Source organism: Neolamprologus brichardi, chromosome 12, assembly GCF_056152115.1.
Source record: "Neolamprologus brichardi isolate AB-2024 chromosome 12, ASM5615211v1, whole genome shotgun sequence".
Taxonomy (NCBI): Eukaryota; Metazoa; Chordata; class Actinopteri; order Cichliformes; family Cichlidae; genus Neolamprologus; species Neolamprologus brichardi.
Genome location: NC_142115.1, coordinates 34,344,184 through 34,368,157, shown reverse-complemented (window position 1 = coordinate 34,368,157; position 23,974 = coordinate 34,344,184). Strand labels below are relative to the sequence as shown.

Below are 23,974 nucleotides of genomic sequence, written 5' to 3'. Positions count from 1 at the left end.
CATCTGCTTCTACAGAGGCGTTCACACATGTTTATGATCAATTAATCAAGTTCATTTGATTAGCAGCACCAGGCTGATTCTTATCTTGTTGATTCCTCCAGAAACATTAATGATGCACTCAGTATTTCACACGACTGCTTCTGATGCACAAAACCTTAGAATGTAAAGAGGCTGTACTTTCTTTTTACCACGACTCTATTTGTTGGTCTTCATTAATGGTGATTTATTGTGTAAAGACATCATGAGATTAAAAACAGAAACACACCAATCAGTTGAGCCCTTCCTCTGCTGCATACACGAGTGCTCTGTGATGCTGGGGAGATATTATGAAGTAACTCCCCTTCCACATAATAATATTTTCCATATCCCCACCACCGTGGGATGATAAGGGAATTTGTTGACCTTACATGTATCAGGAGGCACGTGTTTAATAAGACCGTGATGTCTACGTGTCACGAACTGTTGTGTTTGTGTAGTAATACCAAATCTAACAACTATAAATCTCACACGGACACACCGCCCCTGAGTTAAAGACTAAACTAGTGCTGAAACTAATCAGCTAAACTGAAACTGAACAACAATTTTAAAAAAAACTTTCCCAAAATGAGCAAACCCCCCGTGGAAACTAACAGAAACAAAACTTAAGAATAACCCAAAAAATTAGGGTAAAATAACGCTTACATACTGCTCAAAGGTTATGGTTTGGGTCAACTTTCTAGACTGCGAGTGTCTAGAGAAGCATTTCTAGTGTATACATAGCCTGAAATTAATAAATGAACAATTAATCCTGATTAATGTTTCAGAGCGCAGGAATAGTTCATGTTCACATGAGAGCATGTCCTGTTTTTCATCATAAATATGAATATTAATTCACACTTCGAGCACAAAACATGCTTATTGTCGGCCAGTCTGTGGCAGGAAACTTTATGTGGGTTTATGTGTGGGTTCCCACTCTCACTGAAATGGCAGATCAAGCACATTTATGATCGTATGACTTCCCCCAACTCCCTTTTGTTATCTATTAACTCAGATTAAAGTGATTTTAATTTGTCAAAGGTTCAATTTTTTTTAATATGGGGACTTAAGCTTGCAGTTGTAGATGTAATGCATTTGCTTTTATATTGCACTTTCCTAGTTTTACTGCCCACTTAGACTCCCTCCCAGTTTCGAGTTACCTGTTAACTTAACATGCTTGTTTCTGGGTTGTGGGAGGAAACTGGAGGAAACCCACTTCAGGTACTCTGAAATGGTTCAAACATCCACACAGAAACTCTCCTGCCAGGATTGGAACCAGAATCCTTGAGCTGATCGTATGAACCACTGTAGCACTCTGCTGCCCTATTTCTGTCTAACTCAGCAACCATCTCGCAAGGTGCCCTTTGACCCCTGTATGTTCTGTTCCTTATGTGCTCGTGTCCACGTGTCATCATTCCTGAAAGTTCTCTAAAACCACCAATTTACAGAAAATTGTGCCAGCTATATAACAGTATTATACTTTTTTTGTTTGTTTGTTTTTGTTAATTGTGCATTTTTGACCACTTTATAAAAATTAATTAAATTTCGGGCTGAAAAAATGATATTTAAATTATTTTTGCTGCTGTCAAATTTGACCAAAAGAGCATGTAAGGGTCAAATTTAGGGATTGAATTTAAACCTACAAGTCAAACTTTTACTTTACGCTTATTAAAAAGAAACGACTGAAGCCTGATCTTAAAAGTAGAGAGGATGATAATACAATACATTCAGATCTTTAAAATATGATAACTCTGGCAAATGCATTTGAAGTCTAATGCAGAAGCAAGCGGCGATTATTTCCCAGCTGAGCGAAGAGCTGATACGGTTGTGTAGAGCGCTCTCTGCTGGTGGAGTTGGAGGATTACACTTAAATAATTTGGCCCAATATTGGAGGAGTATTTTCAGTCCATAATTTGGATCATATATAGTGGGATGATCCTGGAAATGTATCCACATGCTGTTATTGATATTACATCTAATTTATTGTCCACTTTTTCAAGCAAATCAACCAATGAAAGCTCTGAAGTTCTGAAAATGTTGGACCAGAAAAACATCAAATGGTGTGATCTGTTGAGCTTTGAGGAGACCACGGATGGGACCAGAGGTGTAGAGTTGCTCGTGTTTTGCTAAAAAGTGACTGCCAGTATTTCTCTTATGACTCTGCATGAGCAGGTGTTCTAGTAGCTGCATTTTCAATACAGAAGAGACTTTGCAGCAGATTATAGAGTCAGTATAAAAACATTTAAACCATTCTAGTAACGATGCTATGAACTGCTGTAACTTTACAGATGTGGTTCATGTAGTTTCGGTGAGGTAGACATTAACAAATGTCTAAGATTCGGTGAAAAATACTAATAACAGAAAATGGACGGATCTTTCTGTTAAGCATCCTCTGTTTTATTATATTATATATATCATATTATATGGTATTAAGATAATGAAAAACACAACGACAAACTCGGGTTAGCTTTTTATTGTTTAGAAGTCATCTTTTAAAAGAAATATACAAAAAAATAAAGAATCATTGTAACTATTGTGTGTTTGGAAGAACATTTCCAACTCAATCTCTATAAATTTAGGTTACACTAGTTTCGTTATAATATAAGAATTTGCTAAAAGAAAAAAAAAGCACAGGGAGGCGAGTTGTGTGCATAGCTTATGACAAACCTCCAAACAGAACCAAAACCATATAAATAAAGGCTTTAAACTAAATCAAAAGGCTCTGGTGACCCTAAACTCTGACTAAAGTGGTTCATCCCCAAATGTGAGAATAACTAACTGTGTGATTAATAAACTATAATAAAATCTATAATGAGCATAATGTGAAGCAGAACAGGAAAAAAGATAACAAGTTCACTGATAAAGAGTCTTAAAATCTTACTTTTTAAAATAGTAAATATGGAGAGCAATTTGTTGTTTTTCTCGGTTTCATTTTACTATAAATTCTTAAACCTCTGCAGCTACGGCGTCTCTAAACAGCTTCTCAGAGTCCATCAGGACGCCTTTACAAACTCCAAACCTAAACACTAAAAATGATTTCTTATCAATAATTGAATCTAAAACTGTTGAGTCTAATCTTTAAAATACAATAAGGGGCGAACAAATTATTTAAAGACAAAAAAAGGGCCAGTTTAACTGTCCTGCTCTTCTTCAAACAAAAAAAATATTTTTTCACATTCCTGTTAATCAGATAAACAAAAATCTATTTTACTTTTGAGTAACTGAAAGCTCTCTTAAAGAAAACTGGTTCAAATGTATATAAAAGAGCACAACACTGAAAAGATAAGATCCTTTATCACTGAGTTTCTCCAGGCTGGTTATCTATGAGAAATCTATGCATTTCCATTATATTTTTACACATTTAATAAAGCAAAATATATTTTATTCTTCAGCAAAATGACCTGTTTTAACTCAGCCATGAGTTTAGTAAACATACAAGGCACAACTTTTATGCAATTCACAGCATTATCAGCTTTTTTTTGATTGTTTTACAAAAGAAAAATAAGATTTTAAGACTCTTTCTTTAGGATAAAAATCTATTTTCCATCTTGAGGTGGAAAACTTTGTAGAGCAGCTGAAACCTTTCTTTAAAAGAAGCTTAAACCAGCCCGCTGGTTGGCAACACAGAAACTGCTGATCTGCTGTTAAACAAAGCAGCCTGCAAAACCCTGTCCCTCCACCAGGGGGCGACAGAGGCTTTCGCAGCAAAAGGCCATCGCCAGTTTACTGCATGGAGCTAGTTAATTCTCTCTGAGGAGAGAATTAACTAACTGATCGTCCATGTGAGTGAGCAAAAGTGCAGCTCGAAACTTAAGCATGCTGAAGTGAGTAACCCCACAAACAAACAAACAAACAAACAGTTCTCTCTTCACCAGCACTCTGACTTAACAGTTTTCATCGTGCTTTAGGGTCATTTAAGAGAAACTTTACAGGCACAGAGTGGTTGTAGTGATTTCCCTGATCAACAGGAGACGACTTCAAACTAAAACAAAAAGTTTCTGCTCAGTGTTTTGTTTTTTTTTAACATCTGGATCACATTCAGTGTTGATTTGGTGCCTTCAATGGGAGATCAGATGCTTCAGAATTAGGCACTTTTTAATCATTTATGCACAGAGAGTTATCCTGCTTGGCTGCTGAGCCTCAGATGAGGACTTCTAATTCTTTTTTTAATGAAGGCACCCTTCCCTGCCCTTCTTACTGCGATCTGAGAGGTATTTAAAGGCAGCAGTACGTATTTTCATGCATGTAGTACATGAAAGTTTCAGTACATACTGCATCCAGTTAGTGTTCAATCGATTACTGCTGTCTTAAACGTGCATTTTAAAGGAATTTTGGCAGCTCTGAAGCTAAAAACACGTTGGATTAGTGTATATTTATTACAAAAGCTTAATAATCAGCTCAATGCTTGAAATAAGTTTTTAATCTATAAAACCTGCTGTTACTGTGTCACAGCAGCAGCTCAGGAGAAACGTTTTTGTGCATTTTTGTCGCCCTTTAAACGTCACAGAAACAGCTTAACGGAGCAGCATGAGTGCTGCCACAAACTTCACGTAAAGTGCACACTGATGAGGTTTTCCTCTCACGGCGTCAGACCAGCTGAAGCTCCAGGAAAAGAAAAAAAAAAGTGGAGCTGATGCACGTGCTGGTCCACGTGTCGCCTCTCCTGCTGCTCGGTTTAATGGCTCTCGATCACCACGGGCTCGTAGCCACCAGCAGGCACCCTGCAGGGATCCAAACACAGAGAATCAGAGTTAGCAATAGCAAGCAGAATTCAGTTTACAGTTTCTCCACATTAAAGTGGACGATAGGACTGAACTGTGCATGTTCACATTCAGATGCATGATATATGCTTCTAAATGGAGAACGGATGTGCTGGTTCACACTAGCAGTAATTTAGTCCTCGTCTTATACTTGCACTGTATGATTTTATGTTTCTATGATCCATGTTTGACCTCCTCTCTCTCTGGTCCAACAGTAATGCTGATTCTGTTCTTGTGAGTTATTAAAAACTTTTATCTTCAAAATAATCAGTTTTGTTGAAAAAAGCAAAAAACCCTCCTAAAAATAATTGAGGGAACACTGGATCATCACAGTAAAACTACTGCAGGGAAATCAATCTACATAGTCAGGAAGCATAAACCACAGTGAATCCATTTCTCTCTCCTTATTAGGGGTGGGGGAAAAAATCGATACTATGTAGTATCGTGATATTTTGTTTGGTAATAATGTATCGATACAGGGACAGCAGAAATCGATATTTTGTTACAAACAATTTTTTTGTGGACTGGAACATGCTCTGACTTCAGAGCATGTTGATCCTTTTTCTGAGCAAGAATCCTGACATTCCTTCACTGTCCAAATGTGTTTAACTTTTTTATGGCAGCAATAAACATGACAGTTTACTTATTTTAATTTAAGACATGTTTTATTTTAATTAAGTTTAAAGCTTTTTTATTTAATGTAAAATTATATTTTGTTTTAATTTACTTTCAAATTCTTCAGTTGCTGAAGGGGCTGCATAGTTTTCATAAACTGCATAGTTCAGAATAGCTATAATTGTACCAGATGGTTGATTCAGTTAAGTTGGACTAGACTGTAATACAAACCGTTCAGTTTGTCAACAATAAAACTGAAATGAGAGAAAGACTGAGTGTGAGACTTTGATATTAGATAAAATGAATATTGATAAAGTTTACCTTTATGTACAGAATCTGAATATCGCAAAATATTCTAAAAAATTGCAATAATATCGTATCGTGCGTTAAGTATTGTGATAATATCGTATTGTGAGTTGTATGGTGATTCCCACCTCTACTCCTTATCCCTCCTCACTGATTGTTCTATAGTTTTGCTTTTTGTTAGTGTGCTTATCACCTCATCACAGCTTGAGACAGGACCTGCAGAGAAGGTTTGCTCCATCAAAGCACAGTTTCAAAAGTATTACGGCGATACTAGGAGAGGGGCTGTTACACAAGAGCTGGCAACGCCATCGACCCAGTAGTAGAACTGCTATCTGCTCCTTTGTGCAACGAGGAGCTGGGGGAGCCAGAGCCCTACAGAAGGACCTCCAGTGAGTGACTCGTGCATGTTTCTAAGCAGACTGTCATAATCAGACTTCATGAGGAGGCGAGCATCCTCTAGTGGGACCTGAGCTCAGAACAGCACAGTGTACTATAACTGGAAGTTATCACCTGAATGAGTTCTAGTGTCATGACTGAGTGCTCCATGAATTACAGCCATAACTCTTAGAAAAAGGAAGAAGCCACCAAATCATAGGAGCCTATTTGAGCTTCTCATAAGAGGGAAAGTGACATAGAGATGGTGAAACAAGGGGAAGAGGAGGACAGGGCTTTAAATTCATATTTCAAAGTTGGGTCCTCAGAGGGAGATTTACAGTATGTAAATTATTACATTGCTGAGATTTTCCAGTATTTTTGGAAACTGTTTAGACTTCATGCAGCTCCTGCACTCCAATACTGAAACTCAAGTTCTGGGAAGTGAGAAATAAACCAAAAACAAAGACAGCAGAGCTCCTCACCCATTTCCAAGCCTGATGCCACTGAGCGCCGTGGTTCCGTCTCTGCTGACGAACAGGCGCAGGTTGCTGTCTGAAAGTCCAGAAACACAGAAACGGAGTTAAGGCCAACTGACGGAAACCAGAAGGCAGCGAAGAGAAGGCGACGGAGCACAGAGTCTGAAAACTGAAGCGGCGCTCGGTCCAAAGATGGTGCAGCAGCTGCCTTTTTCTGCTTTTAGGCATCAATAAGCTGCTGTCAAACTAACTGTGAGACCTTCATGTGAAGAGATTCACTGTAAACAAATGAGGCCTTACTGAAGAGTTATAGTCTGCAGCTACGGCGGGTGATGACATCATTTCCCACAAATTCACATCAGCTTTACACAGACTACAAATTGCCGGTAAAGCGTGAATCTGCGTTCAGCACCCAGTAAACTTTTTGAAAACACTCCAGAAATAAGTAAACTGTATATTCTCTGAAAAATTATTGTACCAAGCAGCATGTTTTTGATCTTTTCTTAATTTTTTTTTTAAACTTCCCTTTTATTTTTGTGCCAGTTTTGCTGTTTCAAGTGAGATTGTATAATAAAAAGTCTTTATGAGCCGTTTCAGGTACTTTTTTGTACCTTCAGTGTGGCTGATGTCTGCAAAGTTCTGGCTTTGGACGATTTTCTCCACGATGTCGTCGGCATCCATGCGAGTGTCGTTCACCCAGGAGGGGTGACTCTCCACCGAGTCCTGCTTCCTCCTGAAACACAGTGGAGAATGAAGATTATGTAGTTTGAACAGAACTAGGCTCCCAATCACACGACCAAGCGTACTCTGTGTACCTCGGAGGCCTATTTGGGGGTAAAACTGGTCGTGGGGGTCGAGGGGGTCTCTCCGGACGTCCAGCGTCCTTGTCCCCATCTGGGGGGGTGTCAACCGTGAAGCACAAGCCCCCGGAGGTGCTGCTTCCTGTCGAGGTATTCCTGCGATGCGTGAGGTCCGACAGGCTGGAGGAACAGGAGTGCTCCGTGCTGTATCCTGCCGAAGGCCGTGAGGACATCAGTGTCAGATGTTAAACAGCAGCGGTGTTAAAATCACGCTCACCCCGTCATCGTTATGCTAAATACCAGATTATAAACTCTTCTCATAGATTAAGGCAATGACTATCACAGGTGTATTACATTTACAGTCATGTGGTACTTCATGGCTCCCACAGTTTCCTGATCAAAACTGAAAGAAATCAAATTGTTTACAAACTCAACAGAGATGGGCAGTAACGCGTTACTTATAACGCGTTACTGTAATCTGATTACTATTTCCAGGTAACGAGTAAAGTAAGGGATTACTATTGCAAAAATGGTAATTAGATTACCGTTACTTTCCCGTAGGAACGCTGCGTTACTGCGTTACTAAAACCATGATTTTTTTGCGAGAATGTCTCATGACAGTGACGTAAGCAAGTGTGACGTTCGTGACAACAGCTGTGTGCAGATCAACAATGGATCATATATCGAGTGCAGGAGAGAGTATGAGCGTGCAGCGTTTAAAGCGTGGAAGTACTGACCTTACTTTGAGTTTGATTCCATAAAAAGTGACAAAAACATTAGTGTCCGTTGTGCGTGGGAAGAAAACTTCTTTTTACAGCGAAAAAACCCCTAAACTTCCGAGCAAGCACCGAGTAGGTACGACGTAATGGGAAACTCACAGAGAAACTCGCGGATTCTTCCACTGACCGCTGCGGCACACTTGCACCAGGGTAAACCTCCGCCTACCCCACTCCTGCTTTACAGGTGAAAATAGAGCAACAGGACCGCTAGTCTTTGACTTTATTTATTTTCTGCTGTGTTTTACTTGCATCTATTTGAAAGACTGAGTGTAAACACACAAAAATATTTTATTTTATGTGCTGGAATGTGCAGAAAATAAGTTTAAATGTTAAACAAATTTCTTCCAGTCAGAGAATGTTGCATATAATTAAATTTTTGCTTGATGCATAAAGTTAAAAGATTAAAACTAATAAAACAAGTTTTAAAAAGAGACTTTTCCATTTGATTACATTTTGTATGATGGATTATGCAGAAAAAGTAGAATTGGGCTGAAAGATCTATCACTTTATCACCTATTCAGGTTGTAAATCGTGTTTTTAAAAAGTAACTAAGTAACTAAGTAATTAATTACTTTTGAAAATAAGTAATCAGTAAAGTAACAGGATTACTTTTTTGGGGAAGTAATCTGTAATTAGTTACTGATTACTTTTTTCAAGTAACTTGACCAACACTGAAACTCAACAACACTAATTAAAGCAAGAGGTCTCAACATCCTATAAAATTAATTTAAAAACATAAGAAGAGCTGGATGAAACATCCGTGTGAGAGCTGAGATTGTGTACCTGAGATTTTGCTGTGCTGGCTGGCGTAGCTGGAGTTACGAGAGTGACCAGACTGGAAAGCTTCTGCAGGAACCGACGGATTCACCTCAGATTCCTCCAGGAGTCCTGAAGGTACACAAAGAAGAAAAAAGCACCACTGTTACCACCTCATACGTGATAATAATTGGTAAAAATGTCTGTAAAGAGCAGACATAATGCAGTCTTTTCACTTTCACAGCAGAAATCTAACCGTCTATATATTTACGGCTTGTGGTTGAGGATCTGCACGTTTTCTTTGCATGGAAAAGGTTAACAAACTCAGCCTTCCAAGTCTGAAACGAAAACAGGTTTCTTTTTTTTTAGTTTAATTCAAACCTAAAATCCTAAACGCAGTCTGCTAGTTTTCCCATACAAAGAAAATTAACTCTGGGAATTTCTGGCTCCAAGCAAAACATCTGGCTGAGATTTAGGAAAGTTGGGCCGAGATCTAAAAGATCGGAGTCCAGTTTCAAGAACACATTATCTGATCTTTCATACTTTTCTTAATCTCATTTGTTTTAGACATTACTTCAGTGGGATTTATCCTTCAGTCTGACAGTTTGACAGATGCCACCGAGTTCAGGAGCCGTTTGGCTTTAACATTCGTGGATGGTTATGATGAAGAGAAATCTGTCCGTGGATTCAACTCAAATCTCTTCTGACTTAAACTTCACTGCACCTGGAAAACAGCTGTGGGGGTGTAAAACCATTTTATTGATTCAGAATCCAAAGAAAATCTGCTCATCAAATTCAAATCCTTCCAAATATCTCCCTAAAACTCAAGATAAACAGTAAAGTACACCTTCCAAGTATAATATACTGATCATTTACATATTTGCTCTTTGTATTACCATTCTCTTCCTCTCAGACATATTGTGCTTTTCCTTATTTTTCTGTCATACTAAACCTGTTAAAATGATGAAAGGTCATATAAAACTGCTACAGATGCTCAGTTTCTTCGTGGCTGCAGCACACGTCGTGTACCTGAGCTGATGATGGAAGGCCGATGTTTGGAGCCTCGGCCCAGGGAAACCCCTCCCGGCGGTCCAGGCTCAGCAGTGCCCTCCCCCTTGCAGTCCAGCTGCAGGGTGTGCTCCTGTCCTGGGATGGAGATGGACTTTGCTGTGCTTTGAGGTCTGCAGGGTAAAAAAAAAGGAAAAGAGAAAAGATACACAGCTTATCAGCCTGGGACAGACTAAATGGGGACAGAGGTGCAGTTCTGCTTAGCTTGGCACGCTCAGATAAGATTTGTTTTATTGAGGGAGGAAAAACTGAGTCATTTTGGCCACAAAGGACAAAACGGCACAAAGTTATAAGCACTAAGGAATCTGGTTGAAATGAACTTTAAATACCAGTAACATATTAAATACCAGTGGATTGCGCAAAAGGTTTTACTGCTATGCAATACTGTAGAAAATATTGTTTATTAAGCTGGAAATGTATAGTCTGTTTGTTTGTTTTTTACTTTCACAAATATTAAATAAAGAAAAATAAACAGAAATCAGAAGACTTCCAAAGTGTAACTACAATCCCCCACAATAAAAAACACTTTAAAAAACTATTGTCTGTGGTCTGGAGTATGTTCGCCTTCACAGTAAAAGTTGTGCCTTATCACGGCAACCACCATGTTTCCAAAGGTGCAGCTTTTACTTTGGAGGCAAGCGTTCCCGTTTCCAGTTTGTGGCACTCTTTTCATAGTGTCACTGCTACTGCCCAGCAAGTAGTTGGAGAGTGTTTGCAGACAAGTCATCATCTTCCATGCAAACTGCAGTAAAACTACGTAAATCTGGCACCAATCAAACCAATCGCAAGGTTTTTGCTGCAGCACATTTTTCCCTAGCAACCTAGAGGATGCCTGAGCCCTGCATGCACAGCTAATCACATATTTATTTATCAGTTTTAATCATCTTAAATCTCACACTGAGGATTACTCACGTTTTAAAGCACGGATCTCCCGACAGGAGGGTCATCCCAATGATCACCTTTTGGGGAAAAAATTAAAAGAGCATTTTTTTAAACTCTGTCATTTGAAGGACATCTCAAACAGGAAACTGATTTCAGACAAACAAACAAAAAGTACTTTAAAGCCCTAACTAAAGAATAATCTTTGATTGTGATACTGTACCTCAATGTAAAGCTTATTTAAGTACTACTTTTGTCACAAGATTCATCATGGATTCATTCATCAGATTCATCATGGCCACACACATCCACTCAGGGTAAACAAACCTTTTCATGATTCAATACCTTTAAAACTTTCATCTAAGTTTCTGATAATCATTACTACCAGTTCACGATGGATAATATGGATAAATCCACAACGCAACAGGAGACGCCGAAACCTCACAAAGGCAAGACGACATCATCCACCGACACCAGCGATCTACTGACAACAGATATCGAAGTCAGTGTTCTTGCATCGATAAATAAAAAACTGGACTTACTTGTAGCACTACGTAACAAAATAAAAACTCCTATCAAGTCTGAAATGCGTTCATAACTACATTCCTCCATGCATAACTACATCAAAAAATTCCAGCACTGTAATAGTGCACTTCAAGACACTGTTAAAACTTTAACCGAAGAAATTAAGTTAGTCAAGAAAACAAAACCATGAAGGAAACGATACTGAACATCCAAACAAGAAGCATGCCTGACAAAACCAGCTTTTCTGGCATTACCCAGCTGAAACTACAAGACTTCGAGTTATACTTACTCACAACCTAAATATGACAACTTCCAGATCAGCCCTTTATCCACAGTTAAAGTGAAGATGCTTCCACAACTTAATTACCTGTTTTAATTGCTTCCAACTACCCCGCACACCTACCCCACAGACAACAGGTTTCTATTGGAAAAATAAAAACCCTAAAATATCCCTATCAACCCCACAGAAGTAAGAAATCTCTTGGTGGGTTAGAGGCACCCAGCGTTCAACATTACTACCTTACTAATCAATTACATTTTTAGTAAACTGGATTTATGTCTGTGAAGGTTCTCAGTCATCCAGGTCATCGAAGTCAAAGGAGCTTGCAAAGAAAAGCGTCTGGACTTCTTTAAGTTGCTTGAAGACGAAACCCTGGCTGATTGGGACCCACAACCATTTTCCACACCTTGGCTCAGGCGATTAGAGGATCATCAGGAGGTCCTTTTGTCCCTCTGTGGGGGGATACTCTCACCAGGTTTAAATCTGGGACTCCCCATTATTTGACCTTAGAACTGAAGAAGCTTCTCGGATGAGAGGTGAAACGTCTTCAAGCAACTTAAAGAAGTCCAGACGCTTTTCTTTGCAAGCTCCTTTGACTAAACTGGATTTAGTTTGACAGTCACAAGATCTCATGGTTGGACAGAGAAAAATCAATGTAAAAATACCCAATATCAGAACTACCCTTTGTAACACGATCAGTTAAAAAACGAAATATTTCAAAACAATGACAATAAACTCAAATCTGACAGCCTGAGAACGTTATCAGAATCACCAAACCATCACTCGCACCTTGTAAACAATCTAGCACAACCCGATCCACTATTCATCACGGGAGGAAAAGGGAATGACTCATCACCAACACCCATTTCAAAATAATAAATTTATATCATTTACTGCATTGACTCAGAGGTATGGACTTTGGAGAGAAGAGTTCCTCTGCTATAAAGTTATTCACACATCACACATCACTCAAAGGAAAATGGTTAAAATGGTTTTGTCGATACAGACGCTTGTTGACTAAGGCGGTGTGAAAATAATAATCGGCGCTTCCCAAACTGCACACATGTAAACCTTTTCATTTCACTGTTGTAATGCAACCTAAAGCTGGCAGATTTTATTTTATTTTACTTGTTGAACACATTGTTATCTTTACTTCAGTTTTCAGTTTCCTTTCAGTTTCAAAGTGAAGTCAGACTAACCCAGTGGCTGAAACCCCCCCAAAAATGTCCATCTTACGCTCATGCCGAGATGTAACGTGACTAAACTGAAAAGACCGTCGTTTTCTTAAGAAGTAATGAGCATCAACTGGAAAAGCCTGGAGTAGTTCCCATTAATCCCATCTGTGACGTGTGAGTCACAAACATCTGCGCAACACAAAGTCTTCCAGAGACTCGAGATGACAAAAAGACTCGTGACTGTTTTGCTTCACAGAGTGGTTTGTGTTCATGGTCACTGGGTGGCGCCATAGAGTTCCTGAACTTCCCAGCCTCCATCATCCACAAAGGCAATGAAGTGACTCAGCTTCATCGTACTCAGCACGGTCACTTTGTGCTCATTTCCACTGTGTTTATACAAAAAAAATCAATTAAAAAGAGAAACATTTCTTGAAGCCTAGAACAACGCCTGGTTTTTTAAATTTATTTTTTTGTCAAGGACACTAAACAGTTATTGAAAGAAAAAAAAGAAGGCGGCATAAAAACCTAATAATTTCACAGACTAATTATCTTATTTGTATCGTATTAACAGTTCAGGCTACTGGTAGTTGTGTAATAGTGTGGGGGATATTTTCTTGGTACACTTTAGGACCCTTAGTACCAACTGGGCATCATTTTAACCTCCCTGAGTATTTTTGCTGATCGTTATGACCACTGCATGATCGCCTCAAATTGGTTTCTTGAACACGCCAGTGAGTTCACTGAACCCAAATGGCCTTCAGATCTCAATAAAACACCTTTATGTGTTATAATAGAGGATTTACATCTTGAATGTGCAGCCGACAAATCTGCAGCAGCTGTGTGATGCTGACATGTCAACATGGACCAAAAGCTTTGGGGAATTTTTCCAGCACATTGTTGAATTTATGCTGTTAAGGATGTCCAACCAGGTACCAGCTAGTCTCCTTTTAATACATCAGTTTTTTGAGTATTTCAGCACCACACTATCATCATAAAACAAACACAATGAAGGTGAAAAAGACATGACACTGGTCCTGGAAGGTGGCAGATCTCATCACAACTCAGCTTTAAATAAAAGAGGGGACAACTTCCTCCTCATTCTCTGTCTGTCCAGTCTGCTCACTTCTTAATAAACATCCATAATTCCTATTTCAGTGCTCATCTCCTTGCCTTCAGTATGGAGTTGTCCTGCCGTGTGTTCTTCGTGTCATATCCCTCCAGCAGACAGCAGCGCACGGTGGAGCCCGAACCTGCGAACTCCGCCATGTTGAGGTCTGTGAAGCCCAGCTGGGCGTGAAGAGACGTTTGAACAAAGTTAATTCAAGCTGCTCTAATAGAGGCCTTCTCCGGTCTTTATTTTTGGCACACGTTCGAGGTAAAGCAGATTTCTGAGACACCCATCATTTAGCAAGCCAAGTAATTTTACGGCGTTATCGTCACAAGCTTTTGAAGTGTGAAGCAGATGACAGGGTGCAAAAACCACAAGTCAGTCTTTACAGACATCAACCCAGACTGAGAGTGAAACCTGCATTTGGAAAGTTGTTTTAAGTATCTTTTTTTTTTAAATTGTTACATAGTTTCATAACATCAGTTTATCTTATCAGTTTTAGTTTGATTATTCTTCACTTTCACTGGTTCTCTGTTGTAAAAACAAATACAGTCTTCCTTTTAAATGTCCTCTGCAGACTTTAAACATCCATTTCTTTCCTTTATAATTATCTGTCAAACCACTTCAAAGCCCAACTGTTTCACATGTCTTACTCCTTTTAGGATGTCAGATTTACAACAGATAAACATTAAACATTTAGGTTAAAAGCAATCCACTTGTTGCATGGTCATAAACATTAGTAAATAGGTGTGACACTTTCTCTGTTTATGCTACTCGACAGATGAGTTTTTCTTTTATATATTTAATGTTCAGTGGTTAATTCTCATTAAATATGACCAATTTTTGAGGTCCTTGTGAGTCAAACGCTGCTTAAGAGCTTCGTTTATGATGTGTTTTTCTACTCTTGGCCTTATGATATCATGGAGAGGGGATATCCCTAATATGGTCATCTTAAGAGCACAGAAGCCCCATCCACCTGCACGTTATTCCTTTTGCATGTGCAGGGCAGTTCATCAGAAGAAAGTTGCATGAAAGTGAGAGGATTTAATAGGTCTGTTTAATCTTGTATGCGATAAGGATTATTTTGAACTTGAAATCATGCAAAGCTACTGTAGTAGAGTGCAAGAATGGAAATAAGGACCTGGAAATGAGCTGAACAAGACATGGACTGACATTTATAGTGTTTTTCCAATCTTACTGACCACTCAAAGCACCTTAGACTACAAACCACCTTCATTCACAGCTTTATGGTAAACTCTTTAAGCAGCCTAGCTCTCATCCAATTTGCAAACATTCACAGGTTTCTGACACGACTACAATCACATGAGCACAACATTGAGCCAGTAAGATTAAAACCATAAAATCTTTATAAACTGATTTATAAAATAACCTTTATTGGCTATGATTTGCTTCCACCAGCTATCAAACCACACAATTTAACATTTACATGTCAGGATCTTATTTTTCTTATGTGCAGCAGCCCTGTTTACAAGCCATAAGGCAGATCCTTTAATCCCTTTTAATACTCCTTCAATAATCCTGCTTTTTTCACCCTAAACCACTTGATAAAAGATCTCTTCCTCCACTTCTTATCAGTAAATGTTTTAATGCTGGTAAACTGGTTGTAGAGGTCAATCAGGGATTTAAAGACAGCCACTGATCACACTGATAAGAAAGGGTCTGCATGACCTTTATCTCAAAATCAAACCACAGAGCTTTTTGCCAGGTGGAAACGATGTTATTTTTATTTTATTTTTATAGCCCTCTCAAGAAAAGCGTTCCCAGATTCTTTGGGGTAGGTCCTGTTTTCTTAGGTGTGTGTTTAAGGAAGCCGTCTTCTAAGGAGGGAAGCGAGGTATATTTAACTGAAGGAAATCTAAATCAAGAACGAGGCGAATGCAGAGGAAACGGTTCCTGTCGGGCAGCAACGTCCAGGGATCGACAAAAGTTTATGTGCACGAGGAGGTTTGACCTTGGAGTTACATTTACGAGACGCTACTCATTTGTTCGGAGCTTTTACAGTTAAGGATAGAGAGGCACTAACAGGATGTTTCTGCAGATTCTGGGCAAATGTGATGGGAATATGATTCATTTTCATGTCCGGCTGAGGGAATGCTAATATTTACACGAAACAGCTCATCTGTAACTGTATGCGTTTATGAATGTGAGAGGTGAGGAGCTCTTACCTTAGTGTACGCCTTTCCTCCTTTGAGTTCCTGCAGGGAAAACAGGAAGACTATAATGAACTGAATGATTCAACTTGCTTCATATTACAGCATCCTTCTGATTACAGGGCTCCTAAAAGATGGATGAAATTAAAGGCTGAGGGCACACACATGGCTCCTGTGTGAGCCGCTGAGGTGGCATTCACATGGGAGAATTAGCATCAAGCCTGCATTTCTGTGGCGGTGGCTACACCAGCTACACTGAAAACACTTAAGGTTTGATGTTTAAAAGACTTCGTCAGAAAAGGTCCCTATTTACAAGACTATGGTCTGATGCCTTTTGGTATCATTTTCCATCATTTTCTTAGCAGAAAGAAGAAAAATGATAAGCTCTTGTATATTAAAGCCTACTTAAACAATTTTTAAAAGGAATTACAGAGATTTTCATCAGTCCTAGTGAATTTTTTTGTTTTTTGTTCAGGGGTTTTCCATTGGAACAGCAAAACCTCTTTGGTAGGAACCAAAACTTCAGACATAAATGCCATGACATATATGAATGTACTTTTTGCCATCAGAATTATTGTCTAAAGACGAGGAAAGATGCCCAACGGATTTACTTTACCAAATTGACCATCCCAGCCTTGCCGTAATGGTCTATTTGATTCACCTTTTATTGTTTATTTTATTTATTAAATAAAATACAAAAATTTGCGCTTTTTTCTAAACACAGGCACACTCAGTTCATTTGAATATCAAGCACAAAAAATAAAACCAGTTTTTTTTTTTTTTTAAATCTGTGTTAAATATCAGCACAATTAGCAGTAAATTGCATGTTGCAAATGTTAGAAAATAAATTTCCATGCTTGATTTCAACATTTTCCTCCCTACACTTGAAACTCCCAGATATACACATGCAAAATGGTCAGTTGCAAAAAATCTCTACATAAATCTTATAAACAATTTTATCAGTACGGTGTAAATACCAAAATTACTGTTTTTAATACCAAAACCCAGTTTGCACTGGTACATCACCAACTGGCCCTATCTGTGCAGGTACCATCTCAGGCTGTAGTTTTAATTTAAATAAATAAATAAATAATTAAATCAGCCAGGAGGGATTAGAGGGGTTGCTTTTAAGGAGTTGCCCTGTTGCTGCTTCTCTAGCAAACCTGTTGTCTACATCCTCTGCACCAAACCAGCTGAAATGGATTCATAATAGTTTACAGTTGTGAAAACAAGTTTTTATCAGTTACGTGAAATTGCCAAAGCTAAGCCTTATCTTCCTCCAAGAGACCTAGAAACACTTATTCATGCCTTCATCACCTCTAGACTGGAATACTGCAATTCTCTCTATTTAGCTCTTCAACACTCATCTCTTCGTTGCTTGCAGTTCGTCCAAAATGCCGCTGCACGTCTTTTAACAGGTGTTAAAATGTATGAACACATCACTCCAGTTTTAGCAAATTTACACTGGCTCCCTGTAAAATATCGTATTGAGTTTAAGATTCTTTTACTTTTAAAGTTTTAATAATATGGCGCCTAGTTTATTTTAAACAAACTCCTCCACATGTATGACCCCAAAAGAGCAGTGAGATCATCTCGCCAGATGCTCTTAGCACAACCAAGGTCTCGATTGAAGCATAGAGGAGATCGGGCCTTCGCAGTAGCAGCACCCAGGCTCTGGAATAATCTGCCAGAGGAGATTCGTACTTCAATTTTTTACTTTGCCTTTTAATTGGAGTTCAGTATGAGCACCATCAGGCCTGTTTTATGTTTTTATTGTTAATTCACCGTCTTCTAATTTATCTATATTTGTTTCTCTATTGTTTTCTCTTGTTTTTAACAGATAGTGAAGCACTTTGGTCAACTCTGTTGTTTTTAAATGTGCTATACAAATAAATTTTGAATTGAATTATGCTTTCTAACTGGACAGGCTGATCTCCCTGAAGTTTAACTGACTTTGTGTTTTGCTGCGATCGAGTGCTCCCTTCATCTTTTCGAGCAGCTTAGAAACCCAGAGTTTGTCCCCAGAGCTGACGAGGCCACTTTGACAGGCGTACCTTCCTGACTGACACCCTGCAGACAGACGGGTCCAGAACTCCAGTGTGGGGGTTGGCGCTCATTTTGGACACAAAGGTAAACCTCTTCCTCCAGCGCACACAGTGATTGTGAACCTCCTCTCTGTAAGACAGAAAAAACAGGCTTCATTACATTTTGCAGTGCCTTTGCATTTCTTCTTCATCCTCACTTGAAAACGATGCCAGATTGCACAAACATAAAGTCTGTATTTATACACAGACCTAAATTAAAAGCAGAATATTTTCCCCAATCTCAATTTAAGGTCAAAACAAACATTGCTATATTCTCTGCCTTCAGAACGTCACATTTTTTCCAGTCCTGTCATACCCGTCTCACAGCCTCATGACCAGTGTGTCCACTGAGGATCAGATTCATCAGAGCTGTGCTGAGAAAGCATGTCATGATCCAGTTTTTCCAAAACTAACTGCAGGGCAGAGTCGGCTCCCAGGGCTTCTGACACCGATTACAATTTTTCATTTCAAAAACGTTTACGATTGTCTCGGCCTCTCACACAAACCCCACATCGTCGACCTATAATGTTGATTTTCCCACCTGTCTGACTGACAAGAAACCCATCAAGGAAGTGGTTTACAATGGTGACGAGACTTCTGTGAAAACCCAGACTGGCTTGTGAAAAACCTTTAAGTACCCGTGCATCCTGGTTAACGTGTGGGAACAGAACAATAGGTGTAAAAACAGACCGGCTCAGTGATCTGTTTGTTCCTGAAAACAAATTCCTGAGAAGTGTCCTAGCGACGCCACAACAGCAGCTGACGGGAAAATGTGCATCCAGATCTTTGGAGCTCGTAATCAAATAAAGCATTTGATGTGTAACGTGTTGGTCAGATGAAATTCCCATCAAAATTGGATTTTCTGCAGTCCGGTGTGACATCAAGATCTTTTTTGTTTTCATTTTAGAGCTTATGTTTTATTTATTTTAAATAAATATAAAACATAAGCGCATTTTAGCATACCACAATTCTCCAAATACCACCACACACAAAGAGCAGCTGTAGCTAATGGTAATGTCATTAGCCTTCCTGGTATTTGGACATTGCAGCAGGATCTTTTAAGCATGTGGAAATGTTTGTGGAAATCTATCCAATTTAAGTGTTTCCCACAGAGTCAGACTTTTTTGTGGCATTGGCAGCTTGGATGATGCTTGCATCTGCAAACATTTTAGCTGCAAGATTCTTTATGACAAACAAATCAGCTGATTCTCAAAGCGAACTCAAACTCTGTGGGCTTAGACTGACGCTGGCACTCGTTATTCTTCTCTAGAGTCTCAGTCTACTCAGTGGAACAGCACAAAAACCAGTTTAACACTTACTGAAGGTTCTGGTTAGGAGGTGGAGTCCAAGACAGAGAAGGTAAAGTACATTTGACCTCAGGACAAGCTTATCTGGGGTCAGGCTAGTCACCAGGAAGTCAGGAAGCACTGGGACTACCTGGTTAGTGGCTACTGAGCTAACCACCTCCAGTGCCAGCGCCACTGAAATGTAGTCATAAGCGAAGTCTAAAGCAAAGAATAAAAGTTTTAGTTAAAACTCTTATTCAAATTTAGAGTTACTGACTGTCAAAGTTGTATCAATTAGTTGGTTATTTTAAAAAATGACTGAAAGCTAACCATTGTGCACCCGCATTCCCAAATGTCAAAGCAATCTCTCCCCATAATGAGCATGTTCCGTAATGTTTGACCTTCTAGAATAGGAAAATTCCCAGAAATGGTTCTATTTTCAGGAATGACATGGCCATCATTCCCAGTTATTGTGATGCCAGCACAAGAACCACTGAGGAATAAAGCCAAAATCTTTCTATAAGCAAGTCTCACCACTTGCATCCCTCTCTGGGAAGTTCTTTTTATTTTGATTACCAATTTAGCTTCAGTTTCAGTGGCCTTGAGGACACCAACAACACATCTACAGAATCGCCAGTAAATCTTTTATTTATTTATTTTTTTAATGCTTAAAAAGTTTCCCCCAAATAAAAAAGGTTTGCTTTGGATTTCTTTTTGGGGGCTGTTACAGATTCTTCCACAGGTTTGCTCTCGTCATCTTTTGTGTGTCATTTATAACAATTCTATACATGTACTGAGCAAACAAAATCTCCAGTCCAGCTTTGACAGTCACTAGTCATCTACCGTTATTAAAGCAAACACCCTGAAACGTGAGTCAATGAAGCATCCTGACACAGACGACTGATTTCACATAATACGCCTTTTTTGAAATAGTGCCAAACGTTTGAAGAGTTAATGTTTATTAATGTAAACACACCATAAGTTACAATAAAGAACTTTTAATATAACTGAACATACACTCTGTGGACTGGGAGTTTTTAGAAAGGACACACATTCTGCAGAGTGAGCAGGAACATTGTCGGATTACATTTCATGGGTTAAAAAATTATAATTTTGATCATTTAACCAAGGGTTTGACAACATGAACATTTCTTTGTTCTCTCTCTGTGGGTTTCAATTGTAGTGAAACATCTTTCTGTTAATATTGGGAAGATCACAGTACGATAAGACACTTTATATCATCTGTCATTTTAATTTAACACCTCGTGATAAACTACTAAATCCAGATGTTTCCTAAGCACACATGGAAGTTTCTGCTGTGGAGCTTCTGACTTCAAGTTATTGCTTGTAAATGGGTACCGTCAAGGAAGAACACCCTGTAAAACCTTAGACCAACCAGCATTAATTAGCAGAAAGCTAGCTTATATGGCTAAATTGGCCAGTCTGTAAGAAATGTTTTGTTTACTTCCACATTTTGCATGCAATCAAATATGTATTTTAGCTAGGCTTCAATTCAGCCAACTGCTGTACAATGGGATCAGTAGGAAGTAGAATGGCTCTGCTTAAAGCAAGCAGTTTCCTTTAGGTTGAACGTGTCTAAACTTGTAAAACTTTTAGGTGTTTTCACAGGTTGTCTTTTCTTACCTCCACCAAAAATGAGGTAAGAAATTGTCTTTTTTGTTGATAAACGTCTTTTTTTTTTGGTATTTGAGTTAAAATTTACGGAGATGTGCAAGCAGTTTTCCATTGCGAGTAGCAGTGTGTTATTTGCACCTAAATATAAATGTTTGGTGCTAAAAGAGAGACATCCAAAAAAAAGCCAAAGTCAGGATGTTTCAAGTTGTTCTTAAAGCTCTAAAACACTACAGGGCATGCTCATTATGGGGGGACGAAAACACTACGTACAGGTTAGTATTTATTATTGTGAAGTTATGAGAATCTACACTTTACAGTGAATCACCATCATCTTGTCAGACAAACATTTCTGTTAAATACCATCCTGCTGAAAAGCCCCATAATTTGTGTAAATGTTCTGTCAATCAGGAGTGAAATGAGATGAAAAAAAAAGAGTCATGTTTTTCTCCTAAATGGCAAACAGCTCATTTTGGAAAGTCTGTGTAACAGCATGCTGAGAAGGAATAGATTAAATGGACAGCCAAATGTTTCTGGAGTCACTTAAACTGCGTGACGCCTCTTTAATCCCACCACATATAAATCACAGACACGGCGGGCTTCGTGATCAGCACTAATGAGCTCAATTTCTATTACAGCTCCTTTGGATTTAAAAGTCAGTGTGACAATACACCAAGTGTTTCTTCACCAATCCCACACAGCACCCTCGAACTGTAAAGAGGAACATTTACACTCAAACAACTCCCAGTGACTGCTCAACACAGAAAACCAATACAAAAAAAAAAAAAAAAAAAAAATGAATTAAGCTGCAGGATATTCATGAAACAGTACAAAAGTCTTTATTCCAACACTAAGGTAGCAAAACCAACAGAAGACCAGTGATGTGTTTGAAGTATCTTAGTTTTTCCTGTTACACTTTGTAGATGATCCCTACGCACTCAGCTCATTGATTCAACTTCTGAATTAAGTCTGTGAACACAAGCAGCTTTGCTTCCTTTGCTGGGTGGCTGGGCTCAGCATTAGCGGTAGGATGAGGAGCTCAGATATCCAGAGGGATCTTTAGAGTAGAGCTGCTGCTTCTACGAAACGAAAGGAGCTAGTTGAGGAAGTCTGATGATCTGGTTAGGAGACCAGGCACATCCAACTGGAAGAGACCCTGGGGAAGACCCAGAACCTGCTGGGTCTATTACCATGGGAACACCTTAGAATCCCCTTGGAGGAACTGGAAAGGCTGAGCGCGAAGAAGGATGTCTGGAATAATCTGCTTAGCCTGCTACCACCGCAACCCGACCTCAGATAAGATAATGGAAGATAATGGATGGTGATGCATAGACAGATGGCTGGACAGGTGGATGGATTGATGGACGAACAAATGGATGTCTTTGTTGTCGTCAATTAGGTTTTTTGCAACATTTCCATTAGGCATAATTAACTCCAGAAAAATGGTGATTACTTTTCTGAGTTTATCCAAAGCGCAGCTACTCTCATGTGCTCTGCTGGTTTGTGAAGTCAAGTTTAAAACTGTCAAGATGAGCTTTCTCGCCATCTTGCCTTTATTCAGCCAGATACAAGAAGCAAGGGATAGATCCAACTGCAAAACCGAATGCTCATTGGCTAAAAACTTGTTAATCACAAATCATTAGCCCGAATAATCCTGTTTTAAAAAAATATACTTCACCATCATTTCAAACGAGTGACTGACCACATAAACTCATCAGGTATTTACTAAGGTCTCATATGAGGGCCGTTATTCCCACAGACCTGTACATGACTGGTCTTTTACCAACAATGGGTATCAGCCCCTGGTGGCCATTAAGAGAAGTGCAGCTTTAAAGCATTTGTGCAGGGGATTCACTTTTCAGACCAGAAGCTACGTCCATCTTTTATAGTCCATGCTTAGCAGATGTTTTTGCATCAAACATAAATTACTTCATAGGGGAGAACAAACATGCCCCCTTTAGTCTTCCACTTCTACACTGGGGTCATTTACATGTTAAATTAAAATCAAAAGGATTCATCATATGTAGCCCATGAATATGCATAATGAATTTGCTTGCACTCTTTAAGGAAACACTACTACACAGATTTATGGAAAACTGGCCTAAAAACATTGCTCTGGACCAGTCAGACAGTCAGATCAGTTGAGTTAAAAATCTTTTTTAATTTCAGCCACTTCAGTGTACATGAGGAGGTCGAGCTGTCTCAAACGACACGCACAGTGTCTATAGTTAGCAGCAGCTGCTCCTCACACTCCCATCCCCCCTTCATCTTTATTCATAGCTCTCCACAATGTGTTGTGTGATTTTTACCACTATCATCTTGTTTTTCCTTCTACAGCTGAGCCAGTTACACGTTTGCTTTTACACGTTTACAATGAATTAAATACTATTCTCTGAGTACATTTTAGTCATATTATTCAGAGCTCTTGTCTTTTAACAGCAACTCATCCTACTACAGGGGAATGAACAGATCACACTTGCATATATAAAAGCATGTAATATGTGTTTTCTGTTTAAAGGGAGCCAAAATGAGAATTTAAGAATTAAAAGTACTAAACAGTTTACATTTTTGCTTCTATGTTTTTTATTGCCCTAAACAGTGTTCTTTGGCTACATTTAAATTATTTATTCCTTGTTATTGTATTTATTAGCCTGGAAGTCTATTACAGAGAAGAGGCAGTATTACTGACATATAAAACCTGTTGTTTACGGCTTTATGGAGCTAAAATAATCAGACATCATGTGCTGGTTTATCCAAAGAAAGTTTGTTGCTTTTATTAAAATCAAAATTTGAGTTTTGAACTTCTAAACAAATGACAAGAGAATCTATTGTAACTTACTACATGCACAACCCCCTCCTAAAACTTTAACCCTTCACCAAAGTC

At 38.8% G+C, this 23,974-nt stretch overlaps 1 protein-coding gene across 1 annotated transcript in view; it reads right to left on the bottom strand.

Annotated features, from left to right (window-relative positions):
• Positions 1-2,473: 2,473 nt before the first annotated feature.
• Positions 2,474-23,974, bottom strand: part of eeig1a (estrogen-induced osteoclastogenesis regulator 1a) — a 34,755-nt gene continuing 13,254 nt past the window's right edge. Inside the window, exons 2-11 of the mRNA XM_087849462.1 lie at positions 18,143-18,263; positions 16,104-16,133; positions 13,980-14,096; positions 10,863-10,909; positions 9,912-10,063; positions 8,910-9,014; positions 7,363-7,558; positions 7,159-7,280; positions 6,554-6,623; positions 2,474-4,736 (exon numbers count right to left, since the gene is read on the bottom strand). Coding sequence (XP_087705588.1) covers positions 4,691-4,736; positions 6,554-6,623; positions 7,159-7,280; positions 7,363-7,558; positions 8,910-9,014; positions 9,912-10,063; positions 10,863-10,909; positions 13,980-14,096; positions 16,104-16,133; positions 18,143-18,263 — 1,006 coding nt within the window. The 3' untranslated portion in view covers positions 2,474-4,690. The remainder of the gene's footprint in view (positions 4,737-6,553; positions 6,624-7,158; positions 7,281-7,362; positions 7,559-8,909; positions 9,015-9,911; positions 10,064-10,862; positions 10,910-13,979; positions 14,097-16,103; positions 16,134-18,142; positions 18,264-23,974) is intronic.